General features: G+C 42.8%; 2 protein-coding genes across 4 annotated transcripts in view; one reads left to right on the top strand and one right to left on the bottom strand.

Annotated features, from left to right (window-relative positions):
• Positions 1-2,481, bottom strand: part of btbd11b (BTB (POZ) domain containing 11b) — a 71,664-nt gene extending 69,183 nt beyond the window's left edge. For 2 of the 3 annotated variants that reach the window (XM_073472031.1, XM_073472034.1), the window contains exon 1: positions 1,625-2,481. In XM_073472031.1, coding sequence (XP_073328132.1) covers positions 1,625-2,481 — 857 coding nt within the window. The remainder of the gene's footprint in view (positions 1-1,624) is intronic. The other variant, XM_073472033.1, reaches the window with a different exon arrangement.
• Positions 2,482-7,182: 4,701 nt separating this feature from the next.
• On the top strand, positions 7,183-16,614 carry cry1b (cryptochrome circadian regulator 1b). Its single transcript, XM_073471604.1, has 11 exons — positions 7,183-8,148; positions 11,082-11,190; positions 11,348-11,490; positions 11,603-11,787; positions 11,898-11,986; positions 12,545-12,685; positions 12,819-13,130; positions 13,259-13,410; positions 14,082-14,284; positions 14,946-15,035; positions 15,454-16,614. The coding sequence occupies exons 1-11, from the start codon at positions 7,991-7,993 to the stop codon at positions 15,534-15,536; spliced, it is 1,665 nt and encodes a 554-aa protein (XP_073327705.1). The 5' UTR covers positions 7,183-7,990; the 3' UTR covers positions 15,537-16,614.
• The last annotated feature ends 1,426 nt before the right edge of the window (positions 16,615-18,040 follow it).

Consider the following 18,040-nt stretch of genomic DNA (forward strand, 5'->3'; position numbering starts at 1 on the left):
AGAGTGAATCAAAGCGATAGAGTTGCGAGCTAGAAAACCAAAACAGTGAGTAACCTGCCACTATAAAGACCTCTTCACGTTGTAAAGTCATTTGTTGCACTGTTACGAGAAAATATCGATTCTAGCCGCTGTCGGATACGTTTTCGTGCTCGTACGACACATACTGAAGAGCACTTTGCACAAAATGCCACTTTTTTTTTTACCCTTAGGTATTACTTAAATATTCCACACGCTCCAGACGTTTTTCTTGCATCTCATCCTATTCACCGGTCCAATGCACCACTGAACACTCGCCACACCTCTTCTACAGCGGGAGCTGCATGCCAAGTGGCCTGAGTGTGCAGAGTGACTGAACATTGACATTTAATACTGTACAGCATATACGCTCCTTGCACGATGTGTCGACACGCAGTGTAAAATAATGATGCTACACGCTGTCATGACGACAAATAATTTACGTGAGTCTGTTTCTGACTGTGCAGCAGAAGCTGTGCAGTCGTTTACTGTAAACAAGCAGACGTTTCTCTGTGCCTTTAAAACAAAGAGGTACAGTGAAGTAAAGTGCTCCTCTCATGATGCCGAGCTTCTGCTGGTGATTCATCAATACGGTCACAGAGTCTCTGTAAGTTTTTCTCTCTCTCTGTTTGCCTGTCTGTCTCTCTTTCTCCCCCTCACTCTATAACTCAGTTTTATTCACATCACTCTGCATAATGCATGATAGCACATAGGTCCCCTAAGGCCTTTCATTACGTAAACCTGTTGCAAGAGGAGCCACAGCAGCATTTTTACAACATCCATCAAAACAGGAGCAAGCATGTGTTGGAGTGGTCTGTGATGTATTGCTGGTTTAGTGGCAGTGAGCTCTGAATGCAATTACACTTACTTTGAAAAGCACACACCAAAAGGTATTTTCTCGGCACTTGGAGAAAGCTGATGTGAAATGGTTTTGTGTGCACCAGAACCGGCGAATGTACACAGGAATCAAAGACCTCCTTCCTCTTAGGGTGAAAAGAATAAAACTCACCTCTGCAGGGCATCATTGTGAGAAAACCAACAGGGAGAGCCCCTTTCACTGAAAGCTCTCAAAGTGAGGCAGTAGGCCCGGGGACACGCAGGGCCCGCTTCATCATTCTGTGCACTAACAAAACAGCCACATACAGTATAAGAAGGGCAACCAGAGAATAACATCTGCAGTGTGGCGCTGCACAGAAGACAGAAGAGGCGAGCTGGCCTGGAGAGGACCACTCTGTCTGATCCTGATACACTCAGTCAGTCAGTCATCACCTGCCTGCAGCTTCTGCACCATGAAAGCTCTTTCACTGATGTCTTTAAGTTAAAGTTCACTGCTGCTCAACAAAAGAGAGACTGTGGTGTGTACACTTTATGTCAGAGATCAGGCACTGCTCATAATCATTAATGACACAGATGAGGCTTGTTTGGATCAGTATCATCTTTCTTGTTGCTTAGTAAATGGGCGAGAAGCCTCACCAGTGTGGCTCTGATGTGAATCTACTGTGAGATGAGAGGGGGGACTCCTACAAGTGACATATTGCGCATAAGGGATTTGATATCTGTGGGCGAAGTGGAGCAGGACCCTGTTGCATGGACTTACAGTATTCATAACTCACCGCTTGCATTCTTCCCACAGATCAGATGCTGCCAGGACAGCACAGACCCCCATATCTCCGCGTCGCTGTTGATGGCCTGCTCCAGGGTCTCCACAGTAAACTTGGGGATCCCGTTATCCCTCTCCAGCAGCGCACTGCGCAGCACCCGCGCGTACACCTCGCGGAAGAGGCTCTCCATGCACGCAGCCAGGTAGATCGCGGCGTGCTCGTGGATCCTGACCGCGACCCTGCTGTCGACCATCCACCTGAAGAACTTCCCCACGTTGAAGATGAGTCCGCAGCGCACCGACTTACCGCGGCTGAACTTGTCCTCCTCCGTGCTCATGTTGTACAGGGACAAGGCACTGAGGGCCGCGCCGATGCAGTTCATCGACACGGTCCACGACAGGACCATCTTTATGGCACTTTGGATCTCGTATTTGGTGCATTTGGCGTAGCGCAGGCTCAGGCGCTGCGCCTCCTTGGCGACCCTCACCAGGGCCCGGCTGACCAGCACCGAGAGCCTGTGCAGGACGTCCTGCGGGGGGGTCGGCAGGCTCATCTCCTCGTCCCTGCTCAGCGCGCTCGCCACTTCCCCGAGGCTCCACGGCACATCCTCAAGCTCGGGTAGTTTAGCGCACTGCCCGGTGCTCTCCAGGATCTCGGCGTCTTCGACCAGGACCGTGTTGACAGTGTCCAGGCTGTTGTGTCGACTGTGCATCGAGTCGGTTAGATGCCAGTGATTCCCCCCATGTGCCTCTGAGCAGCACAGCGACGCACTGGAAGATCTGAAGGAGTCGGCGGCTCCACCATAACCCGAGTCTAGCGTCAAATCCTCCAGGGTCCTCGCTGCTGTCTTGCTACTCCTTGCCATAACTGCACTTCATGCTGTAAAGGAGGGCTTGGGGGGGAAAAGTGGAGGAAAATATTCAAGGCGGTGGAGTTTGGTTACGCACGCGTCTTTGCACGAGCACCACGATAAATGTGAATCTGTTTTATTCTGTAAAGTCCATCCAACGCTGTCGCATTAAAGTTAAAGAGTAGTAATCTGACTACAGCGCATCAACAGTCACACAGTGCTGTACCAGCGCAGTGCTTGACAGACGGAGGCGGGGCGGTGGAGAGCCGAGAACAGCTGTCAGCCAATGGACTCTCGGGATGAAGCAGCAAAGAGTTTTAATTGGATTGCTTTAGAGAATCAATAGAAAGTCATCAATATAACCCTGATGAGGCCTATTAATAATAAAAAAGAAAAGGCAGTGCACTCATGGAGCACAGTGCTTCAGTGTTTTATTCTCTGCAGACTTGCAGGAAAAACTTTACTCTTCAAAACTTTGCAGAAATCCTGTCAAATGTTATAAGTAAAGACAGAAACTGCAGTGAATAATAAATCACACAATACACAAGCAGCTGCTTTTTACATATATATATATATATAAACATGTTTAGAGGACAAGTCCTCCAGAGGATCAGGCTTTTTTTTTTCTTCACATATTTTCTGAGGGGCCCCATGTCTGATCGTAACATGACTCAAGAGCATTAATAATAGATTGCATGCATAATGTATCCTCTTCTCCGTTCCTCTGGAGGAGAGCTCAATGAAAAAGATCTGAATTACTTTTCAAGGTCATTAGATGGGATCACTCACAGGGTCTGGCTAACCTTTCCTCCCCCTGAACCCTGAAAAGTGGAGTCTGGATGAACCCCCAGTCCACCTCAGTGAACGTCACGATGGATTCAATAATTATATCCAAAAAAAAATGGAAGATGTGTTCCTGATTCTCAAGCAGCAGTGAGGAGTTTACACTGAATATACTGGAAATAACAGCAGCTCCACTGTAACACTGACTAAACTAGCTCAGTGTGAATAAAAAAGCCCAGTTGAAAATTGTCTACGAGGTGGAAAAAAATCTAATCTAAAAAAAAAAAAAAAAGTAATTACTCCCTGAAGTGGAGATTTTTCTGACAGATCTGTTGGATTGGAGCTGTTTTGCATCTGAGCTGCAGAGAAACTGAAGCTTCTGCATCTGACAGCAGGCTGCACGAGTCTCTGGAGCAACAGTGAACCCTGGTGTTGTGCAGCGAAACGCCAGTTTATTTGTAAGGGAAAGACGGCTTAAAGGATAAATTCACCCATCAATGATACATTCAGTCATTATCATTCACAGGTGAAGTTTTGTCGTTTCCACAAAACACATTTCTGGAGCTTCACAGCAAAAAAAAACAGCATTTCTTACACAACTGAAGTAGCTGGGGACTAAAAAACATAAAATGGCTCCATACAGCTCATCCAGCATCATCCAAGCCTCCAGAAGCCCTTCGAACCCCCCAAAAATGGTTTGAAAAGACTTTACTTGCACTTTTTAAGCCCAAATCCTCACTTAAAGCACTATCATGCACCCTGTCTGAAGTGGGTGCACAAGCTCGCCTGCACATCAATGTTATAAAACATCTTTTCAAATCAATTTCAAATCTCAAGGCTTTTTATTTTGTTGCTTTCTCTTTTTTTTCCTGCTGTTTATTACATTCAAAGCAAGCAAGTCCCCCATCTTCTTCAGTGCTGCAACACTGTTTTGCTTTGAAGCTCCAGGAAGGAAGATAACATTCCCATCTCAGAGGTGTAAATAACTAAATTAATGATGGCTGGATTTAATTCAGCTGCATCATTTTTTTCAGCCTCCTGGTGTTTGTGCATGCTCGCTCAGTGTCATTGTTCACCGGGACACTGCTATTAGTTACACCTGTCCTTTAAATGTTGTGCTGTGAAAAAGGCCTGTTAACACATTACAAGCATGTAACATTGCTGCACATACACATTTAAAAGACACTGTTCAGACTAAAAAAACAGGCGGTGCAGGATGTGTGGAAAAAAACACGTTTTCCAGGATCAACGTCAGGAAACAGTGAATAACAGTGAATAGGAGGGAGATCTGCCTCCTTACCAGTAATGCCCTCCTTCTACAGGTTCAGACAGAGAGGCACAGATATTGATTGAGTCCAACTCATTAATTTATCTCAGTAACCTCACTGATAGCTAAATGACAGCCCTATCCTTTAAGAAGAAAAACGGGGCGATGATGTTGGGCCCCAAATAATTGAGGTGAATCAATTATTGTAAAAATTTAAGCAGCACTCACCTTGAATGTCATTTAAATCGTCCTAGAGATGATTTAATATCACAGTTTCATGTCTGTGTTGGGGGCAAAATAACCTTTCTCGCCACGCTGACTGACTTTATTTAATCAAAGTTAATATAGAGGGAGCAGCGTGTCAGAGGGAGCACGACCGGGGAGGAGGTAATTAAACAGGTGATTTTGTGATTTTAAAAAAAAGAAACCTTTTTCTAACCGATCAGGAGCTCGACACGAGTCCAAGGACGGTGATGTTGTCCTGAAGGTCTGTCCACCGCTGTGGTCCACGATGATATCTCAGCAACTATTGATTGCCATGAAGTAAATAAAATATCTCAACCTCATCTGGGCTGATTGGCAGAAATATTTGTACAGTCATTCGTTTGCCACCAGAGGTTGACATTCATGGTTTTGAGTGAAATATTTTGCTTTAAAATTTGGTACAGACATTCATGATTCCCCTCAACCATTCAGTCATGCGCTTTCTTTCTAAATTCCCAACTTTTGGTTCAGTGCTAGTTATGTTAGACGTGTTACTGCTCTCACAGCATCAAACAAAAGCCTTGAGAATGTGACGAAGAGGAGGCCAAGGCTTTTCAACAACAATACTTGGTGAAGACTGCCATCTAGAGTCCACTCGCAAAAACTACATGTATGTTTTTTTAATGTACATTATTTCCTGAATGAAGCTGGTCTTATCTTATGAGAGCAGCTGTTTGCTCTGATCACTATAACCTACAACACTGATGCAGCTTAATTAACTCAACACAGCCTGGTTAGATAACTTCACGGTGAAATTAATAAATTAAGGTGCAGCCAAGTCTTTGACAAGAGCAATCAGAATAAATAGAAATGACTACCTAAAGTATTTGGAGAGTGGCTTTTGGAAAACTCAGGAAAAGCTAATCAGTGAGAAGCAAAATGATTCGGAGCTCCACTCAAGAAAATCAGCACATATTGCACAGTGTTATTATACAGCACGGTGTTGAGGAAGTTACTTTTGCTTGGCAAGCTATCCATGAATTCACACAATGCACGTCATACAGAAATTATAAGAAAATATACAGAAAGAAATGCAGAAATGCCAGTCAGCTATTCAAAAAACATCCCAACTTGTTCACAGGTCAAAGCCTAAATAAAGGAAAAACACAACACAGCCACTATTGCCTCCATTTGGTGTTGAATACAATATCTGTCAGCGAGAGGAAAAAAGTAATTTCCTGCAATCACTATGCAAATACCATCTAGCTGAATTACCAGTAAGCTGCCACAAAATGCAGTTAAACTACTTGTTTAATTACGTGTTGTTCTACATTGAGAGGCCTGAGCTCACCACTTTAAATGTGTGATGTTGGAAAGCAAAGGTGCACCTTAAAAAAAACCCAGCTTGCTGTGGGTTTACAGGCACATCCACTATAATTGACTCTGGAAGTGAGGGATGTGTTGGCCCAGGACCACCAGGCCACTACTGGAGCCCCTGAAGAAAACTGGTGTCATGAATAGGCCAGGATTAGCTGCAGTACAGACTTTACTGCCTTATATATATTTAGCTTTGCTGTTTACTGTTAGATCTCAGTTTCTGAAGCACTGCGCGGGGTGTTTTGAGTCAAGCTGTTTCCCCCTTAGTCTATTCCAGATAACAGAAATAGAAAATTGCCATGTGTAATGTTCGGAACAAGATAAAAGCCTGCGAGGAGAGATATAAGAGAGGATCGTTCAGCACCACGGGCCTGGGTCAATCATTTTTTGAACATCATATATATAGAGAGAGAGATAGAAATCGCTTTTAAGCCATTTCACAAATAAAATAATACCCGTGTGGGAAAAAAAAGGTCAAATCCAACCTCCATCAAAGGTCACACATTGTCTGCAGTCCATGCTTTTTTTTCTAATCTCTCTCTATTCAGAACAGCAGAGCATCATCTTTGGATCATGTAACAGCAACACAATGGCAGCCTCTAGCCTGATTGCACTGCCTGTGCAAGGTGACACTGTTCCCAGCACAATAAATAAATTAAACTCATCTGAATTATTTGCAAATTACACGTCACCCACATGAAGTCACATGGAAACATAATAAAAAAGGGGGCCTACTGCTGTCTGTGTTTGTTGACATTATCCAAGATATATCCAAGAAGTGCATTTTTCTCTTAAATTGTAATTTCTACTCATAATAAGACAGAAACACAGACAACAACAACCCTGACACCGCTGCAGAAAATCTCCTGCGCATGTTATTATCCCAACTTTTTCATTTATGTAAGTTAACGAGGATCACGTTGTTTTAAACATTATCGCTGCCCCGGGTGGGCGGGGTTTAGTTACGGTTGCTACAAACGCACACCGGCAGCGAGAGCGGTGCGTCCCGTGTATTAAATCGAACACATCCGCTCTGAGCCGAGCCTCGCCGTGCGGCATGTGTTCATCCGGGTACTTCCGAGTGTAGACATAACTCCGACCAAAGCCTCTGATTAGCTGCTTACGTCAGACGCTTTTAAGGGGTTGTTTTGAATTTCTGTCGCCGGAATATTAAAGCAAAGACAAAATTGTGTGAGAATATGAAAGAAAATCGACGTTTAGGTGGTTTAAAACGAGCGGAAACGGCGTTTAAGCGTTGGTAAGAAAGCACGTTACGGAAACGTGACACGGGAGAACTTGTGTAACGGTCGGTCTCAGCCAATCACAGCGCCGCATTTCCTCCCTGCGCGTCCCGGCGGGTGGAGATGTTGATACACGGAGGGCAGCTTTCCTTCAGGACGAGCGCGTCGGGTCAGAGTTACGCTTTATACTAACATTTTAACCTTATTCTGAAGTTTAAACTCTGGTAACTTGAGCTGGATTAGAGTCACTTGTGTGGGGAAACTATCGGACGTATTTTCGCGCGTCAACTTTTTGCGAGCTAGCTTCAGCTGGCACCTCGTGAGGCAGCTTACGGAGCTAAAAACAAATCTTTCTTTTCTGTTTTCTTCCATCTGATGTGTTCACTTCGTCGTTGCTGCTTGTAGTTGTCCTGTGTTTTTTCATTTTTGTTACTGCGGCTGCCGTGGTCACCTGCTCTCCACACATGCAACCACCGCTGGTCAGGAGACTCAACTCTGTGGACAGATTCATGGAGCAAGGTTAAAGCTAGACTCTGCTAACACAACACAACAACAACAACAACCACCACCAAACAACAGAAGAGGACATCTTTGTTGTTGTTTTTTTGGGGACACCACCTCCTCTCTTTCTACAACACAGAAGGCGGGTAACATGGTGGTCAACACCGTCCACTGGTTCAGGAAGGGACTGCGGCTGCACGACAACCCGTCCCTGAGGGACTCCATCCGGGGAGCCGACAGCCTGCGATGCATCTACATCCTGGACCCCTGGTTCGCAGGGTCCTCCAACGTGGGCATCAACAGGTGGAGGTGAGGGTCCAGACGTGATGTCAGAACTTGCTAGATGTGTGTGGGTGGAGGTAATAACTCTGGACCTCAACCCCAAATCAAGTGACCTCTAATTACACTCACTGATTATCCATGTTAATGATATCACAGCTGCACCTGATTGAACCACCTGCTAGTCTGTGCAAAATACCCTATGTTTTCAATTTTGGTTAATCCTAAAAAGTATTGTTCTGCCTCTAATATCCTTTAATTATAAGCAATAATTCCTTTACATTATATGGCGTGTCAGACTACTTATGTAATCCATAATGCATGATTGAATTGTTTTATCGCTATATGTTTTGTGGCATTTTAGGGTAACCTAAATCATCTATATAGTATGCAAAAGAGACACTAAATGTTTTTAGAGTTTGGATACAGCCTGTATTTGAAGTGTACACATGGGATGTCCTCATGTGAACCCTGTTGCCACTGTCACTCCCCCCTGAGTTGCCAACATGCAACCAAAAACACAGAGCATAAAGCATTTAACCTGCCTAAATCCTGCTTTAAAATAGGACCACCTGGAATTTAAAGTGTCTTCAGACTTGATCTAATGTTACTGCCACAGTATTAATGTACAAATACAACCTGACTGTCCAGTTTGTCATGCATGCATTCAAGATATCAAGATGTTTTTTGGGTCTCTTCCAGTATCAAGTTGAGGTGTAGGGTTCAGTTCGTACCTTCAATCAATATACAGTCTGCTGTCTTTTGTAGTGTAATCATCAGTGATATATGTAGTTAATGGACTTTTTTGGGTTTTTTTTTTGCTTTACAACTAATTAACTTTTTCATCACTTGAGAGCCAACAGAAAAAAAATAGAGGATGTTAATGTTAATTGTATTTGGTTGTTGAGCGCAGTTTAGGACATTGTGGTGGGTGACAATCCACAGAGCTTGATAATCTTCAGTCGTCTCTCCTTGACTGCCCGTTTGAATATATAATATAACCGTTGCCATGATTGTATCAGTCAGTCGCTTTTGGATGAGTGGGGAGTCTATTACTGTTATGGAAATAGGACTTTGACCTTCATGTCCAGAGAAGGCCCTTTGTAAAGGCCCATTAGTCAGTTAATTGATTAAACAATCGAAAAGATAATTAATTCCTTTCTATTTTGATAATTGATTAATCATTTCAGTAATTTCTCAGGCAACGTGTCGAACGTTTGCTGGTTCCAACTTCTTAAATTGTGAGGATTTGCTGCTTTTTTGGCACTTGTGATATTAAACGAAGATTGTAAATGAAGGTTTTTCTGTGTTTTGGACTGATGGTTGAAGTAATTTGAAGGTGTCACCTCTTATAGACCAACTATTTAATTGATTAATCGTGAAAATAATCTGCAGGTAAATCAAGAATGAAAATAAACGCTGAACAGTGAATCGTGGCGGCCAGCCACCATGACGATGCAGGTCATTTTTCCCGCTTAATATCTCTGCTGCTCAGCCCTGAATGGAGTGCAGTGAATTTGGGTCATCATACCCCTGCACAGTTTTGACCTACATTAGACACACACTCACCAGAGCCTCCGCTGCCCCCTCTCCAGTCAACTACCCTACCTCATTTACCTCACGTGCACGCTATCTCTGACTCATCACAGACATCGACCAGGTTTTCTGACGTCACTGTGTGCACATTGACAGCTTTTCAAAGTGTCTGGCAGTGCTGGCCCCATCTGACTTCTCTTCGTTTTAAAACCTAGACAAGCTGAAGCATTGTCAAGTGGTCAATGCTTAAAAATTGGTGCTGCATGAAGAGAGTAAGCAGTAAAATGATGTTATTTATTTCTAATAACAAGTGTTGGTGAAAACCCAGGACAAGAGACTGATAGTTTAATATTTTATTCAACCTTCAAATGTGGAGTCTGCAGTATTTTTTTCAGGAATACACAGAATTTACTCATCAGTATTCATGTTTATACCACAAGAGAATTATTTCCTCCAGAAATGCTATTGGTTACAGGACCGTCACACGTTTTTGTGAGCAGGGAGGAAAAAAAAGTGTGATTATCTTGTTATGTAGTCGTCATTCTGCTGCTGTCCTCAGTCACATGCAGTACTGCAAGTGCAGCGTCAGTGTTTGGTGTGTGTTTAAAAATATTTCACCACAAGAGGGCTCCCTGTTCTCACCTGAACACTTCCACTTCATGCACTCTCTTCATTGATGAGTCTGAATATATTATTAATATCACGTGTTGATCAGGTGACGATCATAATTTTAATTTTGACTACATCAAGATATTATGTGATGCTATGTTCACAACTGTAAATGACTTGTGCTGCTGCAGTGCAGTTCAAATGATTTATCACATTTAAGTTGAATTAGTTGTAAGGTTAGTGTTTAATTCTAAGCCTAATATTTAATTTCTGCAACACAGTCTCAGTGGTATGTCCTGAATCTAATGCTTATGTCTTCTTAATTTTAAGTTTTGATAAACATGCAGCCAAAGTGATGCTTTCTTTAAATAGCGCGCTGTCAAAACAATGGTGACAATAACTATTGCTGCCTTCTGTCATGCTGGGGATGGTTAACTATTGTGATTAATTCAGTTTCTTTGTGTAACGTGGCCACAAACTTTTCCCAGCTATCTATATTTGCAGATTCACGGCTGAATGAAGTTTAACCGCTCACATGCTAAGCAACAGCCTGAGACGCTGACTCCTACTATATAAACAACTCCTTATCAAACAAGCTAAACACAATGAGGACGGTCCACACAGCCTCTGCTGTTCCACTGAAATGTGACACACCACACAAACACACACACACACCATGTTGGTGCAGTAGCAGTTGTGGTGTAGATCATCAGATCAGCTACATCTGTGATTAGTCATCTCTTGATTGCATTTAGTGTGAGGAGGTTATCTCAGCTGTATTAACTACTTAAATGATCCTTCTGTCTGTTTGGTTCCAGGTTTTTGTTGCAGTGTTTAGAGGACTTGGATGCCAGCCTGCGCAAACTCAACTCCCGCTTGTTCGTCATCAGAGGCCAGCCCACAGATGTCTTCCCTCGTCTTTTCAAGGTAGATAACAACAGAGCGGAAACAGTTTGTTGTCATGATATTTGAATAAGAAGTAAGATTGTAGTCAGTCCGTCCTTTTCATGCATTCATTTAAAGCACAAACCAGTAAATCATATCTTTAACTGTATTTGTGCGTGTGTATTAATTTTCTCCTCAGGAATGGCAGATCAACCGTTTATCTTACGAATACGACTCTGAGCCGTTCAGCAAGGAACGTGACGCTGCCATTCAAAAACTAGCCTGCGAGGCCGGGGTGGAGGTCACCGTGCGGAATTCACACACCCTCTACGATCTGGCCAAGTGAGTGACGATACGGTATCATCCGAATCAGATGTCCCGTAGCAGTGGATTTGAAACAGCGTGGATTGTCCCTGCCTGTTTGTCTGATGATTTACATTTTTCTTTCCTATAGGATCATCGAACTCAACGATGGTCACCCTCCTCTCACGTACAAGCGCTTCCAGGGCCTCATCAACCGTATGGATGCCGTGGAGCTCCCCGCGGAGACAGTCACACTTGAGGTTATCAGAAACTGTGCCACACCCATCAGCGACGACCATGATGACAAGTTTGGGGTGCCCTCCCTGGAAGAGCTCGGTAAGGTTTTTCCTTCATCGGAAACTGTCTGTGTGCATGAATACGCTGGTCATGTTGTATATAAACAAGCGCTGCCCAGCTTACAGTTTACATTTATGTTGTTTTTTCAGGTTTTGATACGGACGGTCTGACCACAGCGGTGTGGCCAGGTGGAGAAACAGAAGCCCTCATGAGGCTGGAGAGGCATCTGGAGAGGAAGGTAAAAAAAGACGTTTTACCATACAGTATATGCACAAAATTAAAAACATACAGTTATCATCAACTTTGGCTTTAGCTGACCAACCAATCATGCTGAGGTACGGCCATATTGTCCCATGTGCCTTTTGTGATATGCACAAAAGATATGAAAGGCATGATACGAGTTTAGACATTATTGAGGATATTTTTTATTTCTTGCAAAACAAAAAAAACATTTAATACCATGAAATCATCTTGCGACAAGTTTTCTCACTAACACAGCACCTCTAATTGAAATGGAGGACGTGTGTTAAATATTAAAGAGATTCAGTGCTGTGGAGTAAATACCTAATATGTTATTTGTAGCCCTCTGCTGTTTAGATTCACAATTTTAACCAAAATAACAAAGAGTTTAGAGGGATTTAATTTATCTTTGGGTGAAGTCTATATCATGTAAGAAAATGACAAGTGTCTTGTGCTTGTCTCTACTCATGATCCTCATGAGACACGAGTGTTTAAATGTGTTTTCCATGATTTTAGTCAAAGCTGCTTGCTTTATCTTAATGAATCTGTTTTGCAGGCATGGGTGGCAAACTTTGAGCGTCCACGTATGAACGCCAACTCCCTACTGGCCAGTCCCACAGGCCTCAGTCCCTACCTGCGCTTCGGATGTCTCTCCTGTCGCCTCTTCTACTTCAAACTCACTGACCTGTACAAGAAGGTACGAATGACCACAGACGAGACATGAACCAACACGAACAATTCATATTTGGAAAAAAAAATGTTATGTTTTTTACGTCTTGTTTTTACTCACTTACTGTATCCTCTAACCTTTGTTCGCTCCATCTTGTCAGGTCAAGAAGGACAACAACCCACCGCTCTCCTTGTACGGCCAGCTGTTGTGGAGGGAGTTCTTCTATACGACTGCCACCAACAACCCCTGCTTTGACAAGATGGAGGGAAACCCTATGTGTGTCCAGATCCCCTGGGACCGGAACCCTGAGGCACTGGCCAAGTGGGCAGAGGGACGGACGGGCTTTCCCTGGATAGACGCCATTATGACACAGCTGAGGCAGGAGGGGTGGATCCATCATTTGGCGAGGCACGCTGTGGCCTGCTTCCTCACCAGGGGAGACCTGTGGATCAGCTGGGAGGAAGGCATGAAGGTAAGACCAGAGGAAAAGGCTCTTCAGTATGTAGGGTTTACACTTTTAAAGAAAAGTTGGAGTAAATGAAGGTGCTGTCCTGATGGTTAAAATTACAAACATGCGTTTTCTTGACTTCTCTCGCGCAGGCGTTTGAAGAGTTGCTTATAGACGCCGACTGGAGTGTGAACGCCGGCAGCTGGATGTGGCTTTCTTGCAGCTCGTTTTTCCAGCAGTTTTTCCACTGCTACTGTCCCGTGGGATTTGGACGACGCACAGATCCCAACGGAGACTTCATACGGTTAGTCGCTACTTTCATCTGCATCACATGAATATAAAAGCAGCGGCCTCTGAAAGGCTGATTTGTATGTGTGCCCCCTGCAATAAAATCAGAATGGGTAAATAAAACCTCACGGCTACCTTGTGCTCTTTTGTAGCCTCACATGGGGGAAATGATTTGTCACAGTTGCACTGGGATAACAAAAACATCAACAAATAGAAGTTTTGTATTTGTAAGAACAGAACACGGGAGTTGGTGCTCTACCACTGCCTTGATCGATTTGTTTGACTGTTTTATTGTGTGACTTTGGTGCATTTAAACAAAACACTGAAGTCCCATGATAACACAAACAACCTAACTCAGCAAGGCAACTCCCATGTCCTCGAGGTAAAAATACAGTTTTTGTCAACAGAGTCTGGTGGCTTTGATTAGAGCATAAAAAGATGTAACGGTATCAGTTTACCTCATACAACACTTCTTAAAGAGTTAGAATAACTCCTTTTTAATGGGGATAATAATAATGAGCTTTCAGAATTAATGGAGGTTAAACACCAGCTTATGTAATATGGCACATCTGAAGCCGTCACATATTTCTGTCATGTGTTACATCAGCCTCTTGTAGCTTATATCATGTTCCACCCATTTGTTATCTTCCACATCTGTTTTAATTACTTTCTGTTTCTTGCTCACAGGCGTTATCTGCCTGTGTTGAGAGGCTTTCCAGCCCAATACATCTACGATCCTTGGAACGCCCCGGAGGAACTGCAGAAGTCAGTCAAGTGCATCATAGGAGTCCACTACCCCAAGCCCATGGTGAACCACGCTGGGGCCAGCCGCATCAACATCGAGCGGATGAAGCAAATTTACCAGCAGCTTTCTTGCTACAGAGGACTGGGTAGGGACATGACCCAGATACTGATCACCTCATACTCACACTTTCATGCTGTCATTTCGATTTATTTTTAAATACTTGGAAAAAAACACATTAGCAATATAATGATTAGCAATAACTATGTGGAAACACTTCATGATCCCAGAAATAAAAAGGCTTTAAAGGGTTCACATGTTTGATTAGAAAGGTCTAATTTTCTTCTGCAGATAATATCCATGCACATCCTTGTCAGCTTATCTAGGTCAAGCACCGGTCTAAACAGATAGATGTTGCCTTTGTGGTTCAGTATTTACAGCTTTCAGGTGCTGCCGTGTGAAAGCCTGAGTGTACAATTACTGACGGATGACTCTGTGACCTCACTGCAGAAAATTGCAATGATTTGGCTCTCTAGTAATTACCATTTGAACACTATCACCAATCAGCTGCTTTTTAGGCTTTTAGTTCCACATTTTTCAAAGCACTCAGTCTTTGAGTTGAAGCTCTGACATTTGTTCTCTTAATCAGTTAACTTACTCATGTTTGAGTTGTTTCAAAAGCCACAGATTTCTCTCAGGCTAAAGAACGGTTTTCACACCCTCAAAAAAAAGAAATTAATGTTCCTAATTTTCTCCCCGAAACAACTGTTTTCTTGTGGCTAAATTAAAATGTTTTGGTGTCCTTGCAGGCCTGCTGGCAACAGTACCCGTCAATCATCACAATGGCACGAATCGCAGTAATGTCGGAAGAGTCAACACCGGGATCAGCCGAGTTCCAGGTGGGTTTTGTAGGATGGATGGCTGACATTCAGTTGTTTGCACGTTGATACATACATACACTTATTGTACAGTGCAGGCAAGATACATACATGTTATTTCTCAGAGACATCATGAGACTTAGGTCATTTGGTAGCTTGAAATCAAATGGCTGCTATCAGTGGCCTGCATGATCACTGTTGGCCTTTGAGAACTGGTAACTGGAATGCTTGACCTTATCACAGAGCATAACTAAACTACTGTTGTTCTGGCAAAACAAGCCAGAAATATTGAAAAACGATAGTAAGCTACCACTGCAAACTGCAAAAGGAAGGAATAAGGCCAGGTATATTGTGATTCACAAAACAAAATGCAGGCTGATACCATGTGAACCTGAAATCATATCCTGACGTGTGTCCTTTGTGTCATGTTTTAATGCAGAAAGAGGGCATGCTGCACAGAAACGGCACTGTGAAGATCCTCCACTGGAAAGCATCTCTAAATGCTGGCGGCAGAGCAAGTAGAGAGCAAAAAGGCCGAACACAAAGGATCCCTCATCGTGACCAATCACATGGATATCATCCTCTCCTTCAGTGCCCTTAGCTGACGCACAGAAGTAACTGAACAACCACAGAGGAGACAGAATGGTTGAAGAGCTGACTGGTAGCATCGTCTGTTTGACGAAAGGACACCCCCATAGTGCATGATACGTGCAGTCAGTTTAAATTGTCAGAAGTTGGACTGGACAGTCGGCTGTTAACATGTCTTGTTCTTAAGATAAGACACATTTCACATCTCAGGAACAGAGGAAGGACTTGAGAGAAGAAAAAGAAGCCTGAAGCAGAAGTGAATTGAAGGCAGATAAAAAAGATCTATAAAGTCCTGACATCGAAGAGTTGTCAGGCCACCTGTTGTCTTCCACTATAGTGTGTCAAAGCCACTAATCATTATCATGAATGCCCTTTTTTTCCACTGCAGCACCCCACATCAGTCGGGCAAGGAAATCATCGAGATAAAACTGTAATCAGGAAGCAAAACACCGTCTTTCCATCGGTTATTCAATCAGCTGGATGTCTAAATGTCAGCCTCTGATTCTCATTGATAAAACTATCAGGAGACTGGAGGGAATTGTGACTAACAGCTGACACCTTCGCCCACTGTTAGCACTGAATCATATTTCAGACCTGGGTTAAACACAGTTGTCTCTTTCCTTTAAAAAGACGCCCCGAAATGTTTCACATCAAGAATATTCACACTGTCATGAATGTTAGTAATGTGAGAAATGTATTTTTTTCAAACATTTAGGACACAAAGGTCTGATGTACGGTAGTAAAGTATTAGAAGCAAGACTGTCGGGTTTGGCAATAAATCAGGCCTTACAAAAAGCATAAAAGTTTGTAAATATTTATTGTTTTTGATTTCCAACTTTTGTATATCTGGTCGTGGGGTTTCACGGCTCCTTTTGTAATGAATGTCTTACCAAAACTCGAGAGCTCAACTGTGAATGCATGTGCTTTTGTCTCCCATGTGATCGTAAATCTTATTATTTTTGTACAAAGAATGACCAAATGCTAACTGTATTAAAATAAAAGATAAAACTACGGTTGTTACCTCTTGATTTATCTTTCTTTTAATGACACTTTATATCGCTTATTTCTCTTTTTACAGGAAGAATGACGGACTTGTAAAACCTGCGTGACATCTTGAGATGTTATCAGTTAGCCATGTGATGCTACAAAGTTCAGACATTCCCGTTCAGTGTCGCGGTTCAGACATCCTGTGTCCAATTCAGGACTTATTGATTAGTGATGGAATATTTTCCATTTTCTGCTACTTTATACTTCCACTAGCTCCAGTTTGGAGGCAAATATTTAACTTATTACTCCACTACAAGTTTTCGATAACTTAAGTTACAATTTTAAATTCATTTTATTGGCAGTCGGATACTTTAAAGGTGCAATATGTAAGAACAGTGACTGCTAACTGCTGCTAACTGTAGCTGCCATTAGCCAGTTAGCTGTGCAGCTACCGGTCCAGACTGGGAGCTTGGGGGAACTGAGGGAGAATTGGTTCTCACGCTGCTGGCACTGGAGCCTTGGACCCAAACGTGCCGGGGATAGCTGGTTAGCATGCTAACTTCAACACAAAACATAGATTAATTGAACCAGAATGCTGTTTATGTGCTCGTTGCATAAATTTGAATTTGCTCGTGACTGTTTCCCTGAAGTGAATCAGTTATTTTGTGTTTTGTATTTTAACTAAATTTGTTCACACTTTGACATTGAATATATTTTTTTGCATTAACGACTTCAATTAACGATTAAAAAAGTGTTTGTCACCACTGTTTCAAAGCTTTTCAACAATAACAGGAAAAGATCATGTGGAGCTGCCACTGCCTATTTATTAACTCTGCATATGTGAACTTTGAACCAGAGGAATTGAGAACATGTGTTGACATGTTTTTCCTAAAACATGCAGATTTTAATACCACTTTTCAATGTTAGCTCATCTTAAAGAGGTCATATAATGCTTTTTGGGGGGTTTTGCCTTTCTTTTATTGTGTTATGAAACATTTTTGTGCATGTAAAAAGTCTGCGAAGTGAAAAAGCCCAAAGTCCACGACAAAGGGAGTTACTCTCTCCCTCAGAAAACACAGCTGCACTGCCTGAAACACCTGGTTTGTAGTCGAGCCTTTACTTCTGTCACCTATGTTCATCACTTTGTAACAGGCGTTATATAAATATATAAATATATAAATATATATATTTATTATAAAATATACACGGCTGTACTGCAGCCATGGTTACCAGCTGTAGCGGCGTTATTTTGGATCACACTACCTTGCTCGGCGTGACCTGTACATCCTGCCCGTCAAGTAATGCGCATGTGCAACTCTCACCAAAGATTGAACAGAGGCGAGATGTCTCACTTTGTGGCTAAAACGGAGCGTTCAAGACACAGTGTATAAAGGGATGCTGCAGCAATGCACCATATGAGAAAAATAATGTGTTTTTTGAAAATGTAAGTA

The sequence above is a fragment of the Pagrus major genome, chromosome 8 (genome assembly GCF_040436345.1).
Source record: "Pagrus major chromosome 8, Pma_NU_1.0".
In the NCBI taxonomy this organism is placed as follows: domain Eukaryota; kingdom Metazoa; phylum Chordata; class Actinopteri; order Spariformes; family Sparidae; genus Pagrus; species Pagrus major.